General features: G+C 43.8%; 1 protein-coding gene across 2 annotated transcripts in view; it reads left to right on the top strand.

Annotated features, from left to right (window-relative positions):
* The window catches only part of wwox (WW domain containing oxidoreductase), a 123,093-nt gene that overhangs the window by 38,117 nt on the left and 70,226 nt on the right, over window positions 1-14,750 (top strand). The window contains exons 7-8 of one of the 2 annotated variants that reach the window (XM_084555118.1): window positions 2,637-2,822; window positions 6,188-6,452. In XM_084555118.1, the coding sequence (XP_084411244.1) occupies window positions 2,637-2,822; window positions 6,188-6,452 (451 nt within the window). Of the gene's footprint in view, window positions 1-2,636; window positions 2,823-6,187; window positions 6,830-14,750 lie in introns of those variants that run through there. The other variant, XM_084555117.1, reaches the window with a different exon arrangement.

The raw sequence follows: 14,750 nt of genomic DNA, 5'->3' as shown, positions 1-14,750 counted from the left end.
CATGTGTGTATATATATATATATATATATATATATATATATATATATATATATACACACACACAGACACACGCAGATTTGCAAACACACGGAGACAACCAGACACACACACGCTCATGCACACACGCACAATAATGCTCCTGCAGCGTGTCATTGACAGGTGAAATGTAATCAGAGTCTTTTTCTTTTCCTTCTCTCGTTTCTCACTCCCTTGCTTTTAAGTGCTTTAGTCAGTGGCTTTCACGCTGCTTTGTGTTCCATTGACCCCGATTCTGCTTTAATTGCCTGTCCTTTGAAATGAAATTACCTGGATATTGATATTGTTGAATGCAGTGCAATTTCATTGGGATGTAATTGATGGAGGACGCCGCTGACAGTGGGCCCTAATACAATTTCTACTGAACGGCCCATAATTAACACATACAATTTGTTTTCACCTGTGATTTATTTAGATTTTTTCATTTCATTCTCTGTACTTGTTAATTCCTAAAAATCAATGCCACGCTGATCGTTTCGTCTCGTGGTGCTTCCATACATGACACGTCATGGTCACCGTCAGCTTGTTATTATTATTATTATTATTTATTTTTTTTACACTTTACAGGTTTTTCGCTTCAGGTGTGTCAGTTTAAATGTGGGTCAGGATGAGCGGTGCTCACATCCACATGCGTGTTGCCAGAGCCTCTTTCACTTTTTGCCAATAAAGTGCAGTGTTAACGACCACCAGTCTGAGCCCAGCTCACACAGGCAATCTCATCTTGCTGGCCCACATTATCATAGAGGTCAGGGGTCATACCCAGGGGGGTTATTTAAAGTAAATATATAAACTGATGTCTCCCGGTTTGGTAGTTAACACCCTCGTTTGACCAGCGCTGAGATTGCACAGTGCGCACAGTGTTGTGTGAGGTCTTAATGTGGAGAGAGGGAATGTGGTATGCGGCAATAGGCCTATTAAAGACATTCATTAGACCTGCGCTTATGAGAGAGGGACTAACTGGTGGGCAGTGGAATTAACAGGCCTTTTACATTACAAGCAGACTCACCAGAGGCCCATCTGAGCCGTGTGGGGGAAATCGCTCTGCTGGCCAGAGAAAAGTTGGTAATACGAGTTTTTGAACACAAATTTGTAATTATACTTTGCGTGACATGCTTTTATTTAAAAAAAAAATGTTCAAATGATGAGGTGGCAACCTCTAAATCTTAAGAGGTGTAACTGACGTACTGATTAGTTTAAAACAACGGCCACAGTGAAAGGTTGAGAAGTTAGGTCAGGAGTTCACGCCTGTAGCGTTAATGTGAAGCCCCTTGCCAGAGCATTTGCTGGCAGAGCCAAGAGTTCTGCTTCGTGTTGCACAATGTTACTGTACTTCACACTCTATTAGACAGGGGAACACCGGGCCAAAGACAACCCATGTGTTTTGCTTTCTTTTAAGCTGAGAGAAAAAAAAATAAAAAACATCACAGCAACTTTTAGTCTTCTATCTTGTTTGATCAGGTTCAAGAGCAGGTTACAGATGTCGTTTATTTACAGATGTGTTATTCTTCTACAGTATAAGCCATTAAGTTAGATTCTCTCACCTTGTATTTTGGGCGAAAATTTAAATATCTCACTGCTAGTGTGTGCCCCGTTGATAATGTGCTGAGGTCGGCATCCTTTAAGTTGACTTGCGCCTAGGTTTGTGCTCTTTAATGAACCTTGCGTGTTCAGAGGCCTGAAGGTGATCGTACAGTACACTGCTATGTAATAGCATGGGATGGCTCATTATAGCAAGGCATAACAATTCACACATTAATTTTCCAGCATCCAGTTTTTAATTAATCCAGTAGGCAGTCTTAAACACAGGGTACACAAATTGCCTTCGGCCTCATAATTAATTCTAATGGAAGAAATTAAAAATTGGTGGGGTGTGTTTGGACTGTTCGGGTGTGTTACTGTGGTTTTGAGCTCGCTGGAGCGACGCTGTCACCGACAAGGATCTCTCGCTGCCCTGACCAATCCAGCAATCTCCCGTCTTTGGTACGCGAGGAGGGAGTGTTGTTCGCTCACCCACACAAAGTCTGAATGAATGGAAGAATGGAAATGCTTTGCATGTCTGCTTGTACTAAAGCACGCGATTTTTACTGGCCCCTGATTAAAGTCACTCGCTTTTTATATCATGACTTGTGCGTGCATTCCTCTGATTTGCTCTCCTCTGCTCGGCCTTTCCAAGTCGATGTGTTGGTGGTTTTGGTTACTCAGTAGTTACACAGAGCCTGTATCAACACCAGTTACTTCCACCACCCTTGTGTGCTGAAATGGTTTGAGATTACTTTTCAGTGTGTTGTTGCTGTTGGATTCCTGCCAGCTGTATTCAGTATCTACAGTACCTGTATGTCCATGGGGAGCTGCACTGGAAACCTCTGTATCATATCAGCATTACTGATGCTCTGTCTCAGTAGACCTCTAAAGTCTATCACACTCTGGAACAAGACACCCTCTTTCCTTTCTCTGCTTTTTAGTTTTCACTTTATTTCCTCTCGCTCTGTCTCGTATTACCTCGTTTTCAGTCTAATATGGTATGAAAATCCACTTTTTTATGCAGTGTCTTCTTTGTTGCAGTCAAACATAATTTATTTCCTGCTTCTTTGCTCCTATAGGCCCCTGCATGTTCTGGTGTGCAATGCAGCGGTGTGCACTCAGCCCTACAGTCTGACGGAAGACAACCTGGAGTCCACCTTCCAGATCTGCCATTTAGGCCACTTCCTGCTTGTGCAGTGCCTACAGGACGTGCTGCGTCGTTCGGCCCCCGCCCGTGTTGTGGTGGTATCCTCGGAGTCCCACAGGTAAATACAGTAAAACCAGGCAGGCTGACTATTCTTGTTTTTAATTTTTTTATTAGTGTCTTTACATGTTCTCAAGAGAAGACTCACAAAATTAGGCTTTAATGCAGATATGGCTGAGTAGGATGTAATAATCTTGACCTGTGCATTCTTTAAGATAGAATGCTTATCATGCTTATTAACTCTTAATAAGAGCATTTATGTATATTTAGTAAAATTAAAGGCATCCTCTCCTTGTAAACTTATAAAAGTTGATGTCTGCATCTTTGAGGTCTAATAAACATGTTTAATAAAGTTTCTTCCTCCTAAAAGATTAGCAAATCTATTTAAGACCCACATTGTTTGTGTCTTTGCTAGCCTGCTCTTGGTCTTCATTTGCCTTTGCCAGTGGATGGCTGAATATCTTGAATATCTTGCTTTGTCACCTGTATACCTGTGGCGTGAAACTGGTGCGTGCGTGACACAAAATAAAACTGGAACCTGCGCATTAAATAACTGCTCTGTAGCCCCACTAGAGGGTAAATAACTCCACTCCACACCCATGCAGAATGTTTCACGTTATCCATATGAAAAAAATCTGATAATGCCAGACACATTTCACTGTCACTTCCTTGTCCCACATTGTGTTATGCCATCTTGGACGACTTTTTGGATCAATTTAGTCTTAACATAGACCTAATATGACCTCCAGTCAACTAGTGTCTTTTTCTTTTTACAGTTTTGGTGCAGTCCCACACAATTCTGACCAGCTTGAAAAGACAGTTGCCCAAATGAAAGGCCTCTCCTAATGCTCCCGCATTGATTTGTTTGATTTTAGCCTAAGGACGGACTGTTTAACTTCTATTAAGTGCTCCTGTGAATTTGTGTTGTGGGTTTACAATGTCACACTTGGAGTCAACTCCAGACCTGCTTAATTTATGAAGAAATGCTAATCACTGCAAATGTGTTTGAGTCAATTGTCCGTTCACTTTTGAGCTCCTTAAAATAGGAGACAGTTAGTTGTCATTCATTGGGAGGTAAGTTCCTACACCTTTCTTCCAATTTGGGTATTAATACCCTCAACTGACAGTCCTTTCATTGTTCCACACAGTTGTCATATTGAAAGCAAGACCTTTCCCTTGTCCCCTGTTACCTACCATGTATTCCTATTATTCACTGCTACAGGCGTATTAAAGTTAAACTGATAGTTTAAGTCGTACTCTCCTAAAACTACTCTGTCTAGTCTGCAGCCCTTCACATCCAGTCATGCTGTTATAGCCGCCACGCTGGTTAGTTTTCACTATAAACTGACAGACACTTTAAGACTTAATGTGTATTGTCAAACATGACAGCCTCACTCACTGAAACTCATTTCCTTCCACATGCTGTCACCAGGAATTAAACGTATCATCAGCATGATGGATGGACTTATCAGCTGAAATTTACTTTGATCAAGTATCTGCTCCTTTCTGTGTGACCCCCTGACTCAGCCCCTTTCTTTTCCCGACGAGCTATTGTTCTTCAACTCTGCCATTTTGTTGAGCAACTCCACTCCACTCCACGGGCTTGTGTTTTCCTCTGCCGTGCAGTAGACAGGCATGATGTCTTGCAGTGATCTGCGAGCCCGAGCCCGGAGCCATGTGTTTCAGAATCAGTCAGTGTCTGTGTGCAGCATTGATCCGGGCCTCAGTCAGTCAGACGGCCAAGCGGTGATTGATTGGTGCTCAGCAGAGTGACCTGAGACACGGGGAACATACGCAGAGTTATTCTAGCAGATCAAACGGCAGCAACGTTACAGAGGCCCCTCATATGACTTATGTTATACAGAGAGCCATGCATGAGAGGACGGGAGCAGCGGAGGAGATGGTTTGACACTCGGACTCACTTGGGGTCACGCTGCTGGTGCAAGTTGTAGGAAAAATAAGAGGAAGAGAGAGCTTATTGAAACAATACATGTCATGAAGGGACTATTGACAGCATTTGATTGATGTGAGACCTTCCTATGCAGTAAGAACAGCAGTTTTAGAAACAATTTGATGGTGTAAAAACTGCTCTTGGAACGAGCAAAATGTGTTTGATTCATACACATTGCCGTGCCCGAGAATGGTCAGGTATTCTCCTCACTCTTTGCCGTACAGCTTTCTCTCTCTCGTTCTCTTTTTCCGCCTCCCCAACACATATACTCACCTTGCCTTCTCTCCTCTACAGCCAGCAGTGGCTTTAACCCCTTCAAAGAGGCTTAAGGCGGGACCAGAGAGAGTCGGTTACACACTAACACGGACTACAGGGAGAGGAAGAAGGAGCGAAAATAGACAATATCTCGTATTACATCTTCCATTCTGTCCACCTCATTCCAGACCTATATTACACCTACTGAAGTCGCTCCCTTTTTTGTTTGTGTTATTTTCAGTTTTCCGCTGATTTCACGTTTATTCACTTAGCCTCCCCTCACAAGCGGCGTGCGACCCCTGACCTGGCGGTATATTGTATTCCCTAAGCCCCTTGTCCGCTGGTAAGGCATTGACCTATATGGGACAAGAATGGGAAAGATGGATACACGAGTAATGGCTGAACACTTTATCAGTTTCCGCCACAGGGGCTTACCGTGGAATTGACCCAATATCGGTTTACTTTACCCTAGTACTGCATCAGATCTGGTAGCTAGGGGAGATAATATCCTTAATGAAATTACCTCTGATGGATCTAAGCTGCAGCTCTGGCACTGTAATTTTATGTACATGATATATGTTTGTTAACCAAAACCTGAAGGGCTAATACATTGATTGCAGTGTCACTGAAAAACTTTAAATTGCACATCTTACGTATGAACAGATTTGTAAAAAAAACAAAAAAAAAAACACATTTGGTGCTCAGGCAATTGATTTATCAACCTCTACTTGCTAAAGTTGTTACGAAGTTGCAGCACATGAAATGAAAAGCCTGCAGATGTTGTAATTTAGCCAAGCAAGGATGTTGCGGGAGGCGACAGTAAACAAGAGGCAGCGAGCTTGTAAAATCACAACAAGGAAACCAGGTGACATTTTGATTGGTTGTTTTCTAATGACTGGATTAATATGTAGGATGTGTTCCACTGGTTTGGAGCCTATCCCTCTTCTCTCGCACACATAAACACACGGAGCGCACCCGCCGTGTTCGCGCGTTGTGACGTTGTTGTGCGGCTGCACAATAACACAACGAGTAGTGTAATGTTTAAGGGGCCTTGTCAAACATCTGGAGTTTAACAGCTCTGTCGCAGGCAATTAAAGAACATCATGTCACGTCTTTGATTTGTATGCAGCCAGCGCCACACATCTGCTGGTAGGAAAGCCGCTCGGGCTAACGCAGACGCGCACCCACTCTAACTACTCTTAATGTGAACTATCTTTCAGGTTCACGGACCTGTTAGACTCGTGTGGCAAGGTGGACTTGGCCCTGTTGTCTCCCTCCAGGAAGGAGTACTGGTCCATGCTGGCTTACAACAGGGCCAAACTCTGTAACATCCTCTTCAGCAACGAGCTCCACCGTCGCCTTTCACCTTATGGTGTCACCTCCAACGCGGCGCATCCTGGGAACATGATGTACACCTCGATTCACCGGAGCTGGTGGCTGATGACCTTTCTCTTCACGCTGGCCAGACCGTTCACCAAGTCTATGGTAAGGGACAAAATGAGCTTGAAAAAGTCTTATATCACGTCATCACTGCACAGATTTCATAACCCAATTGAAAGCCCTTGGAAACACTTTTTTATTTTTAGCTACAACATTACGTTGGTAACATTTAAGAACTTTTCATTCCTGCCATATTATCTCTGCAGTAGGTCTGTGGATTCGCCACACTATATCACTGTCTTCTTTTTCTGACTCTGATTTAGCTCTTACCAAGCCCATGTATTTGTCTTGGCACATTCCTGGGAGAGAGGACAGGAAAAGGATGGAGAGGGGTTCATCTGCTGAGAGCTCAGGCAGAGTCTGGGTTTCATAGATAGAGAGATATTCTGTGGTTTGTTTTCCTCTTCCTCCTGTCACTGTTTATTTAACTCGGAGAGTACGTTCTCCTCTCACCATGGTAGGTGATATTCAAGATCCAGTGTGCTGCCACTATAGGCTTACAGTGAATGCCAAAATCAGGTCTCTTTGCCGATGCTTTAAGTACTAAAATAGGAAACTCTCGGTCAAATATATTTTTATCATATAACCCATCTCCAGAAAGGGAACCTATTAGCAGACATTTTCAGATGCATTACCCCGGGGGCTGAGTCGTATCAGCAGACTGACTCTGCCTTGTTTTGCAAAGACTTGGCCTTAGCAGAGATGTCGTAAAGACATTTTGTCCTCACAGGCATAAAGAGAGGAGGCCAGGTGTTGAACTTGTTGTATTTATCTCTTTACAATATTAATATTGAAGCAACAGTGAAGTTAGACTCCCTCAGAGAACTGAGAGTCCAATGTGATGGTGGTAGGAATATATATACCTCCCTGGAAGCTGTGTTTTTGGGTCAACAGCTCCTAGAAAGGTTGTTCTCTGGTCAAGAAGGACCTAGAACTGGTGGACGAGCAGTTGAATCTGTGTTTTGCAAAGAGGAAGACCATGACAGTTTTTAGTGTCTAGTTGTGGACAAAGGTGCTGTCTTGGGACTTCCTGAGATAGTTCTCAGACTGTAGTATAAGGGTGGACATCCGTGCATGCATGCAGTAAGCCAGAAACCTCTGAAATAGAATGGATAGGAGGAACACCTGAGCACCTGATCTGAATCTGAGTGGTGTCTTGTTTTGTCATTTACCTTCCATAATTAGCACAATCTTTGGAGTATAAACTTGTGAAGTATAACTGTAGCTGGTACCAGAATCATTGCAAAAATACTGACCAGCTTTGTAGCTGAAACCAGGGCATTGCTATTTTATGGACGGAAACACACCGTGGAGAATCAAAAAGAATTCAGTCGACTCTTTCGTGTTACAGTGATAGTGTTGGGTTAGGTAACGCTAAAAAAACATTAAAACCACTGACAGGTGAAGTGAATAACATCTTGTCACAATTCAGTGTTCTACTGGGAAACTTTTGGGCCAGACCAGGCACCTCGACCCCATAGCAATGACACTCCTTGATGGCAGCAGCTGTCCCCATCAGGATGCAGCCTGACAGAGACACGCACACACAAAAACAGTTTAGGAACAACTAAAAAAAAAACATGAAAAACAGCACAAGGTGTTGGCCTGGCCTCCAAATTCACTAGATCCCAAACTGATCAAGTATCTGTGAGATGCACTGGAACAAGCCTGATCCACCCCTCCCCATCCATAGGACACAAAGGCCCCCACTAAAGACACCCTCAGAAGACCCATGTCCATTCTCCGATGAGTCAAAACTGTTTTGGAGGCACAAGGGAGACCTACACAATATTAGAAAGGTGGTTATAATGTTATGCCTGATCGGTGTACAGTTCTATTTCTGTGTCTGTCAGTGGTGTCTGGTCAGATCTTCTATTAAGGTAGTAACCTTTACAGTACAGCTTAAAGTCAAAGAGTGTGTGAGGACACGTCTGCGTGTTGGTGTACAGTAAAGTACAGCATGATTTGTATGTATGTGTGGGAGAGTGTTGATAGCACATGTGTGTGTGATTATGAGGTGATGTAAGGTGCCTGAGGTTAATGTTCTCACACGCTTTGGATATGAACGATAAAATCCAGCACTGTGATTTATCATAGTCTGTAGTGTGTCCTGTGCCCTCTACGACTTTTCAATGAACTGCAGCACTCTACCCTTTAGGCTCCTCAGCTTCATATTAATATATGCTTTAGTTTGACTGTTACACCTTTCCATTAGCTAGTCTTCATACTTTATCAATTTAGTGTTTGCACTGAAGTGAAAATGTGACGTGTCGAAAGGCAGCGTGGTGGCGTTCTAGTGAAGCGTTGTTCTGATCCATCATGTTTGACAGACGCGAGGCTTCGGGCCGTCATTTGTCTCTCCGCCTTTTGACAAAGGATGAGAGATGAGAGGAAGCGCTCCTCAGCACCTTTCACAAAATGCCACGCTGAACATTTCCCCAGTTTGACTATTCCTGTCTCAAAACGCCTCCCTCTTTACTTTTTATCACGTGCTGCCTTGTTTCGTTCCTAAAATCTCTTTTGTGTCAATTGAACTGAGCCGAAATTGGTTAAAGAGGCTTTTTAATCACATGATTTGGAAGTGTACCCTAGAGTGGATGACATTTCTGTGTTGCTGTGTGTCAAAGAGAGGGGGGGGTGCCAGCCCCGGCTTTTTGGATGCGAGCACACACGCGCAATTAGCCCGAGCGGTTTCTCCTCCAGACTGGGGCAGTGGCTTTTCTACATGTCGTTAATTAAATGTAGTGTAGATGTTAGTAAATATTAAAGGACAAAGGTAGAGCTAGTAATTAAATTCTGGTGTGCTGACACAGCGATTAGCTAAAACTCATGTCTGATAAAGGCCACACACACAGACACACAGCGCAGACACACGCAGATACGCAGACGCACCCTTAAGCTGAGCATTTGCTCTTATTTAAATCTGGAGTTGATAAGGCCCCTGAAAGTGTATCCTCTTTAAAATCCCACTCCTCACTCCTTCTGCCCCCACATTAAGGGCTTAATAAAACAGTGATATTATTTCAGTTATTGGTTGCGGGGATATGAAGATGGTATCGCTTTAATTGCTTGCGTACGCTTGCGGGATCCGTGGAGATTGTTCAGGGATGCAAACATAAGCAGAATGTCGACTCCAAAAAACAATCACAAAGCCCCCATGTGTGTTCTTGCGCAAATAACCAGCCTCTCATTTAAAACACAGGTTTGATTTATAGGGGCACAGGTGGAGTGATATACAGTTTCTCTACAGGAGTGGACGCGCACGGGCAAGCACACGCGTGCATTTGCAATGTGGAGACGGCTGAAACACCTGGAGCTGCATGTGGTCCTAAATGTTTAATTTGAGCGTCGTAGTAAAGGCGATGAAATGTCATGTCACGGCACGGTCTTCCAATCCAATCATGTTCATGCTTTCCTCACTCATTAATTGTTTTATGCTCTCTTACTTTCTCCGCTCTTAGCTTTAGTTTCTTTTTATTCAATATGTACATTTGAACTTCCTCAGTTTTGCATTCTTTGTGTTGTGAATCCCACTTAAGAGAAAGAAACTTCTCTATTAGCAGGGAGAACAGCCCACTCTGCTATTGATGTACAGAGCTGATTCCGTTTTGCTGAGTTGAGAAAGACATCTATAAAGAGCCATGACATTTTAATCAGCCAAACTATCTCTCACTAACATCATGTTCCCCTCCCTGTGCCTTGATCTACTTATCAGAGATTGTGCAACCAAGCCTGTGACTCCTGTTTCTTTAATTCAGCGTGTTTAGAGTGGGAGTTTTCCCTGTGTCCTTTGGTGTGATTATCAGCATTGAATGATCTGGCCTGCAGTGGTGTGTGTGTGTTTGTGTGTGTGAGAGAGAGATCTACGAGAGGCAAAAAGCTTCTCTTATCGAAGTTCTGCAATTTAGTTTTGATCAAAAATTGATTGACACAGATCTGGGTTGATTTATTTGATCTCGTGCCGTTTTTTAAATCATGTATTTTGCTGTAAATGTACTTATATGGTACACTTTTACGCAGCACATAATGAATTTCAGTGACTGCTGCAGTTATTAGTTGAGCTATAACCTTTGTGAAGTTGTACCCGTCCTGTCATGCTGCATCGCTGACCCTGTGACATTTTGTTGACTGACTGATTGCTCCCTCAAGATCAGTGTACCCTCAGGCTCTGTGCAGCTGGGCTCAGCCTATACCCATCAAATCTATACCTTAACTATAGGCACAGACAGTGCTGAGCCGAATGGAGATCGGGTTGGGCAGTGGCTCCAGTACCTCATCATCCACTATAATGGCTGGAGAGACGGGGAGGGGTGTTGTGGGCACAGGCCTAAGAGGCTCTGCTGGTCCAATCAGACACCTCAGTTCCCCCAGGGGCTTGTTTCATCAGCGCTCTCGCCTAGTCCCCTTGCTTCTTAGCGTTTTAGCGTGATTATTTTACCCAGGATCCTGCCTCGGGCACCCGGCCACCTTTTTACATATGCACAAGCTGAACTTTTGACCAGGCACCAGCAGACAAGGCTGCTTGAGAGAAAACAGTGGCTCAGGCAGGAGATGTGGGACTGCCGGTGCCTCCTCTGCTGAGCCTCGCCTAGTATGGCCAGGAGCTCAGCCCTGCACCTCGGGGGTTAACCCCAGAGACAGATTCTGTAAAAGAGACGTCAACATTACCATATAACAGGCGTACAGTGGAATGGGTGCTGTACGTGAGCAGCCACCGTTACTTCGGTATCGGTTTCTCACCTGCACACAGACATAAGGTCAGATGCTCTATCTCCTGTCTGGTGTAGCCCACAGATGCAGCGGCTCTGCTCTACACCTAGGCAGCCTGTGTGTATGTGTGTGTGCTGCTCAACCATGTGGAAAGAAAGAGGAGCAGAGGTCCCAATCTCCCCAGCAGCCCCCCTTCTACTCTGCGGGGTTAGATGAGCTGCCAGGCCGTTGTAATAGAGTCCTCTTGGATGATTAGGAGCTGCACAGGAGGGGGTCAGCTCTAGCCTGACTGGAAACACTGTGTAGGTTTCTCTGTGGTATAGACAGACTATTACATGTTATGCCAATTGGTGTGAAGTTCACACACTCAAAGTGAACCTCTGTGATGATCCACAGATTTCCTTTAGAGGCCATGTTTTAGAGCGTTTTTGAGGGAACTGTGTACAATCAATGAGATATTCCTGCCAGACATTTCCTGCTGTGCCGCTGCACAACGTATGGGAGAGACAGAGATATCGAGGGGGAGGAAGATGTGTTGGTGTGGGGATGGATAAAAGCATACAATCCCATTTGGCTGTATTGACATGTGTGTTCCTGCCCAATCCTGTTACTGGGATTATTGTCCACGGAGATACCATTTCATTAAAGAAAACACACACATGCTCAGACACACAAACACACACACGCGCAGTGGGTGAACAGAGATGGCCCGAGGCCTGGTTATGTGGTCCATTGCACAGGGAAACTGTGTAAATGGTTTATTGTGGATGAGTTGATGTGATGGAAAGCGTGTCTGGATCAATAAAGAACCAATCAAATGCTGACAGTCTGCTACTGTATGCAGTCAGTCATTCACCCCTCGTGCCAGCGTACAGTTATACAACATGAGTGTGAAGGAGGGATGAACGATATCGCTGTTGAAAACAGAAGCTGAGGAGGAAAGAAAGTCATTTTTCAGCAATCAAACTTTTAGACTTTTGCACAACTGTTCAATCCTGCAAAACGGTGCTATTATTTTTTTATATGCAGTTTTTCACGACGTGAATTATTTCTGCATGTTTTTTCCTTATAAGATGTCTTTCTGTGACAGACCAAGGTTGTTGTTTTTTTTTTTTGTGTGAAAAAACACAACTTAAAGCCTCAACCATATCCTCTCTGCTCCTCCAACTCCAGACACCTCAGGGAGGCCATTAGGACGTCTCCCCAGCCGGGATTGTCTGAGTCTGGGCTGAGTTTGAGTTGGGGCTGGGCTAAATTACCCCAGAGCCACAGGTCAGAACCAGCTAGACTCTCATTGCCAAGGGACTCTCTCTCTCTAATAGAAAGGATCAGAACAGGCCAAAGAGCCAGAAACTGACCTGGCCAGAGAGACATCCTTACTCACTTACCCTCTACTCTTCCACATTGGCTCCTTCACCCTCCGCCTCTCTTACCTTTAGAGCTTCAGAGCTTTTCTCCTGCAACCCTCAAGAGAGGAGAGATGCAACCCATCACCCCTTTCTCACCCGTCCACTGGCACCGCTTTCCTGCAGCTGACCCTCACGTCTTGACACGCACATCCACACATCTACACACACACACCGCTCCCTCCCCTCTTTGTTGTGACACAGAGCTGATGGACTATTTTTCAAATTGATTTCAAAAATGTACATAAGCAGCCGATCCCCTAGCCCAGATTACCTATTGATTTTTAATATGAAAAGCTCATTATATAAGCAGGAACTGCAACACAAAAAGCTAGCCAACCTTTGCATAAATCCTTTAATTGAATTTCCAGAGCCCGTGGTTCTACATTTTTTAATTAAATCCATTTCTTTTTTTAAGGGTTGCTGTGTAATTTGCATGCTGTGAAGTGGGTGCTGTCCCAGATAAAGTGCCATTGATCCTTATTAAGGCTCACCTCTGGGCTCGCTGAAAACCAACCGCAGAAATTAAATGTGCTCATGGTGCATACACTTATTGCCCGCATGATAGGATTAGAGGCGGAGAGAGAGGGAAGGAGAGAGATAGAGATGGAGAGGGAAGGAGTGATGGGGTAAGAGGTGGGGGGAGAAAGGAGGAGGAGGTGGAGGGAGAGGGGGGGCTATTATTAATAGTTGTTCATATTAATGTAATATTTCACCTGTCCTCCTGTGGGATGAGATTGTGAAGAGGTTGTTTATATATACAGCTTCGGTTCGGATATTATTTGGTTTTCTCCTCAAACGTTCTCTCGTCTGGTCTGGTGGTCCGTCACGGGGTGCTGGGATTTCAGATTTGTAGGTTGCATTTAAATCTGTCGTCACACTGTAAATGTGGCTGCAAATTCACGCGTTTAACCGCCTTTTCCTTTTTGGTTCATACAAATATATACGCATAGTTTTTATCGGGGACAAGTATCCTTGATGATATGAACGTAGGAGGTCATGATCTGCCATCCATCTAAGTAGAGGGTGTTTAACTGACTGTTTGGGGTTTAAATGATACTTAATTTTCTTGTCCTTACCCCACTTAGCGCCGGGTAACATGGAGTGTGTGTGTGGAGGTGAAGGTGTGTGTGTGTGTGTGGCAGTGGTTTTTATCCTGCATTTGTTCTCCGTGATGGCCGGCAAAGCGGGCCTCGTCTTTCTCGCCTTCCTGTGCGGCTGTATGCAGACGGTGGAGTAAATCAATAGGGATTAACCTGTGACCTCAGCCACATACTTATAACCCAGTCCTCGCTGCTCACACATCTCTCATCAGTTTCACTTAAACACTGCACCTCACTCAATAAGGCACCACACGCTAATTCATTTCAAAGATGGAGAGACTCCTATCACAGAGCTACCACAGTCTCTCTCTCTCTCTCTCTCCCACACACACTTACAGCTGTTAAAATAAGCAAAACAAAAAAGAAATACGTGATAATCCCAGGAGACACAAATGAGATTACATTAAAACATGTTGTTGTGCTTTGCTAAGAATCTGTTCTCTAAAATAAATGAATAAATAAATCGGTGCAAAATGAGCAAATAGATGTCTTCGTCTTGCATTGTCCTGCCTTCCAAAAAATTTAAAGAAAGTTGACTTTACCACCTTGGATGAAAATAAATACTCACCTTGGAGATGCCGGGGCCGGTGAATTTCCTTTATTTGCATTAAAATAAAAAAATAATTACTTCACAATTATATTATTAATATTTTCAGTTTAATTACAAAAATTCAATTTGCCCCCATCACTTGAAAATATATTATTGGAAGTTGCATTAGATTTTTAATTGTAGACAAACCTACACAAAGCTATCTGCTAAAAACTTCTGAGTAGAAAATGTTTCATAGTGATGTGAGTGAAGTTCCTTTTAGATTTCACTGAAGGTTTTCTTGAACCTCTTGCCGAAAATGGCTGCTGCACACAGAATTTTAGAAGGCAATCATTTTGTTTGCCTTTCCTTAGATGGACAGAAAACGATGTGAGAAATGAGGACAGGGCTCACACAGACCTGTAAAATGTCTTTAAATGTGGAAGACGGTACTCTTCTTCGTACAAACACTTCCACGCTCCTCTTTCCTCTGTCTTCCTCTTGAAATATTGACGTCGTCTGACTGATTGGTCTGATGTCTCTCTATCTTTTGTGTGCCTGTGCATGTGAAAATGTGTGTGTCGGCGTGGCATGC

Source organism: Chelon labrosus (assembly GCF_963514085.1).
Source record: "Chelon labrosus genome assembly, chromosome: 11".
Taxonomy (NCBI): domain Eukaryota; kingdom Metazoa; phylum Chordata; class Actinopteri; order Mugiliformes; family Mugilidae; genus Chelon; species Chelon labrosus.
This window is presented reverse-complemented; position numbering and strand designations above follow the sequence as displayed.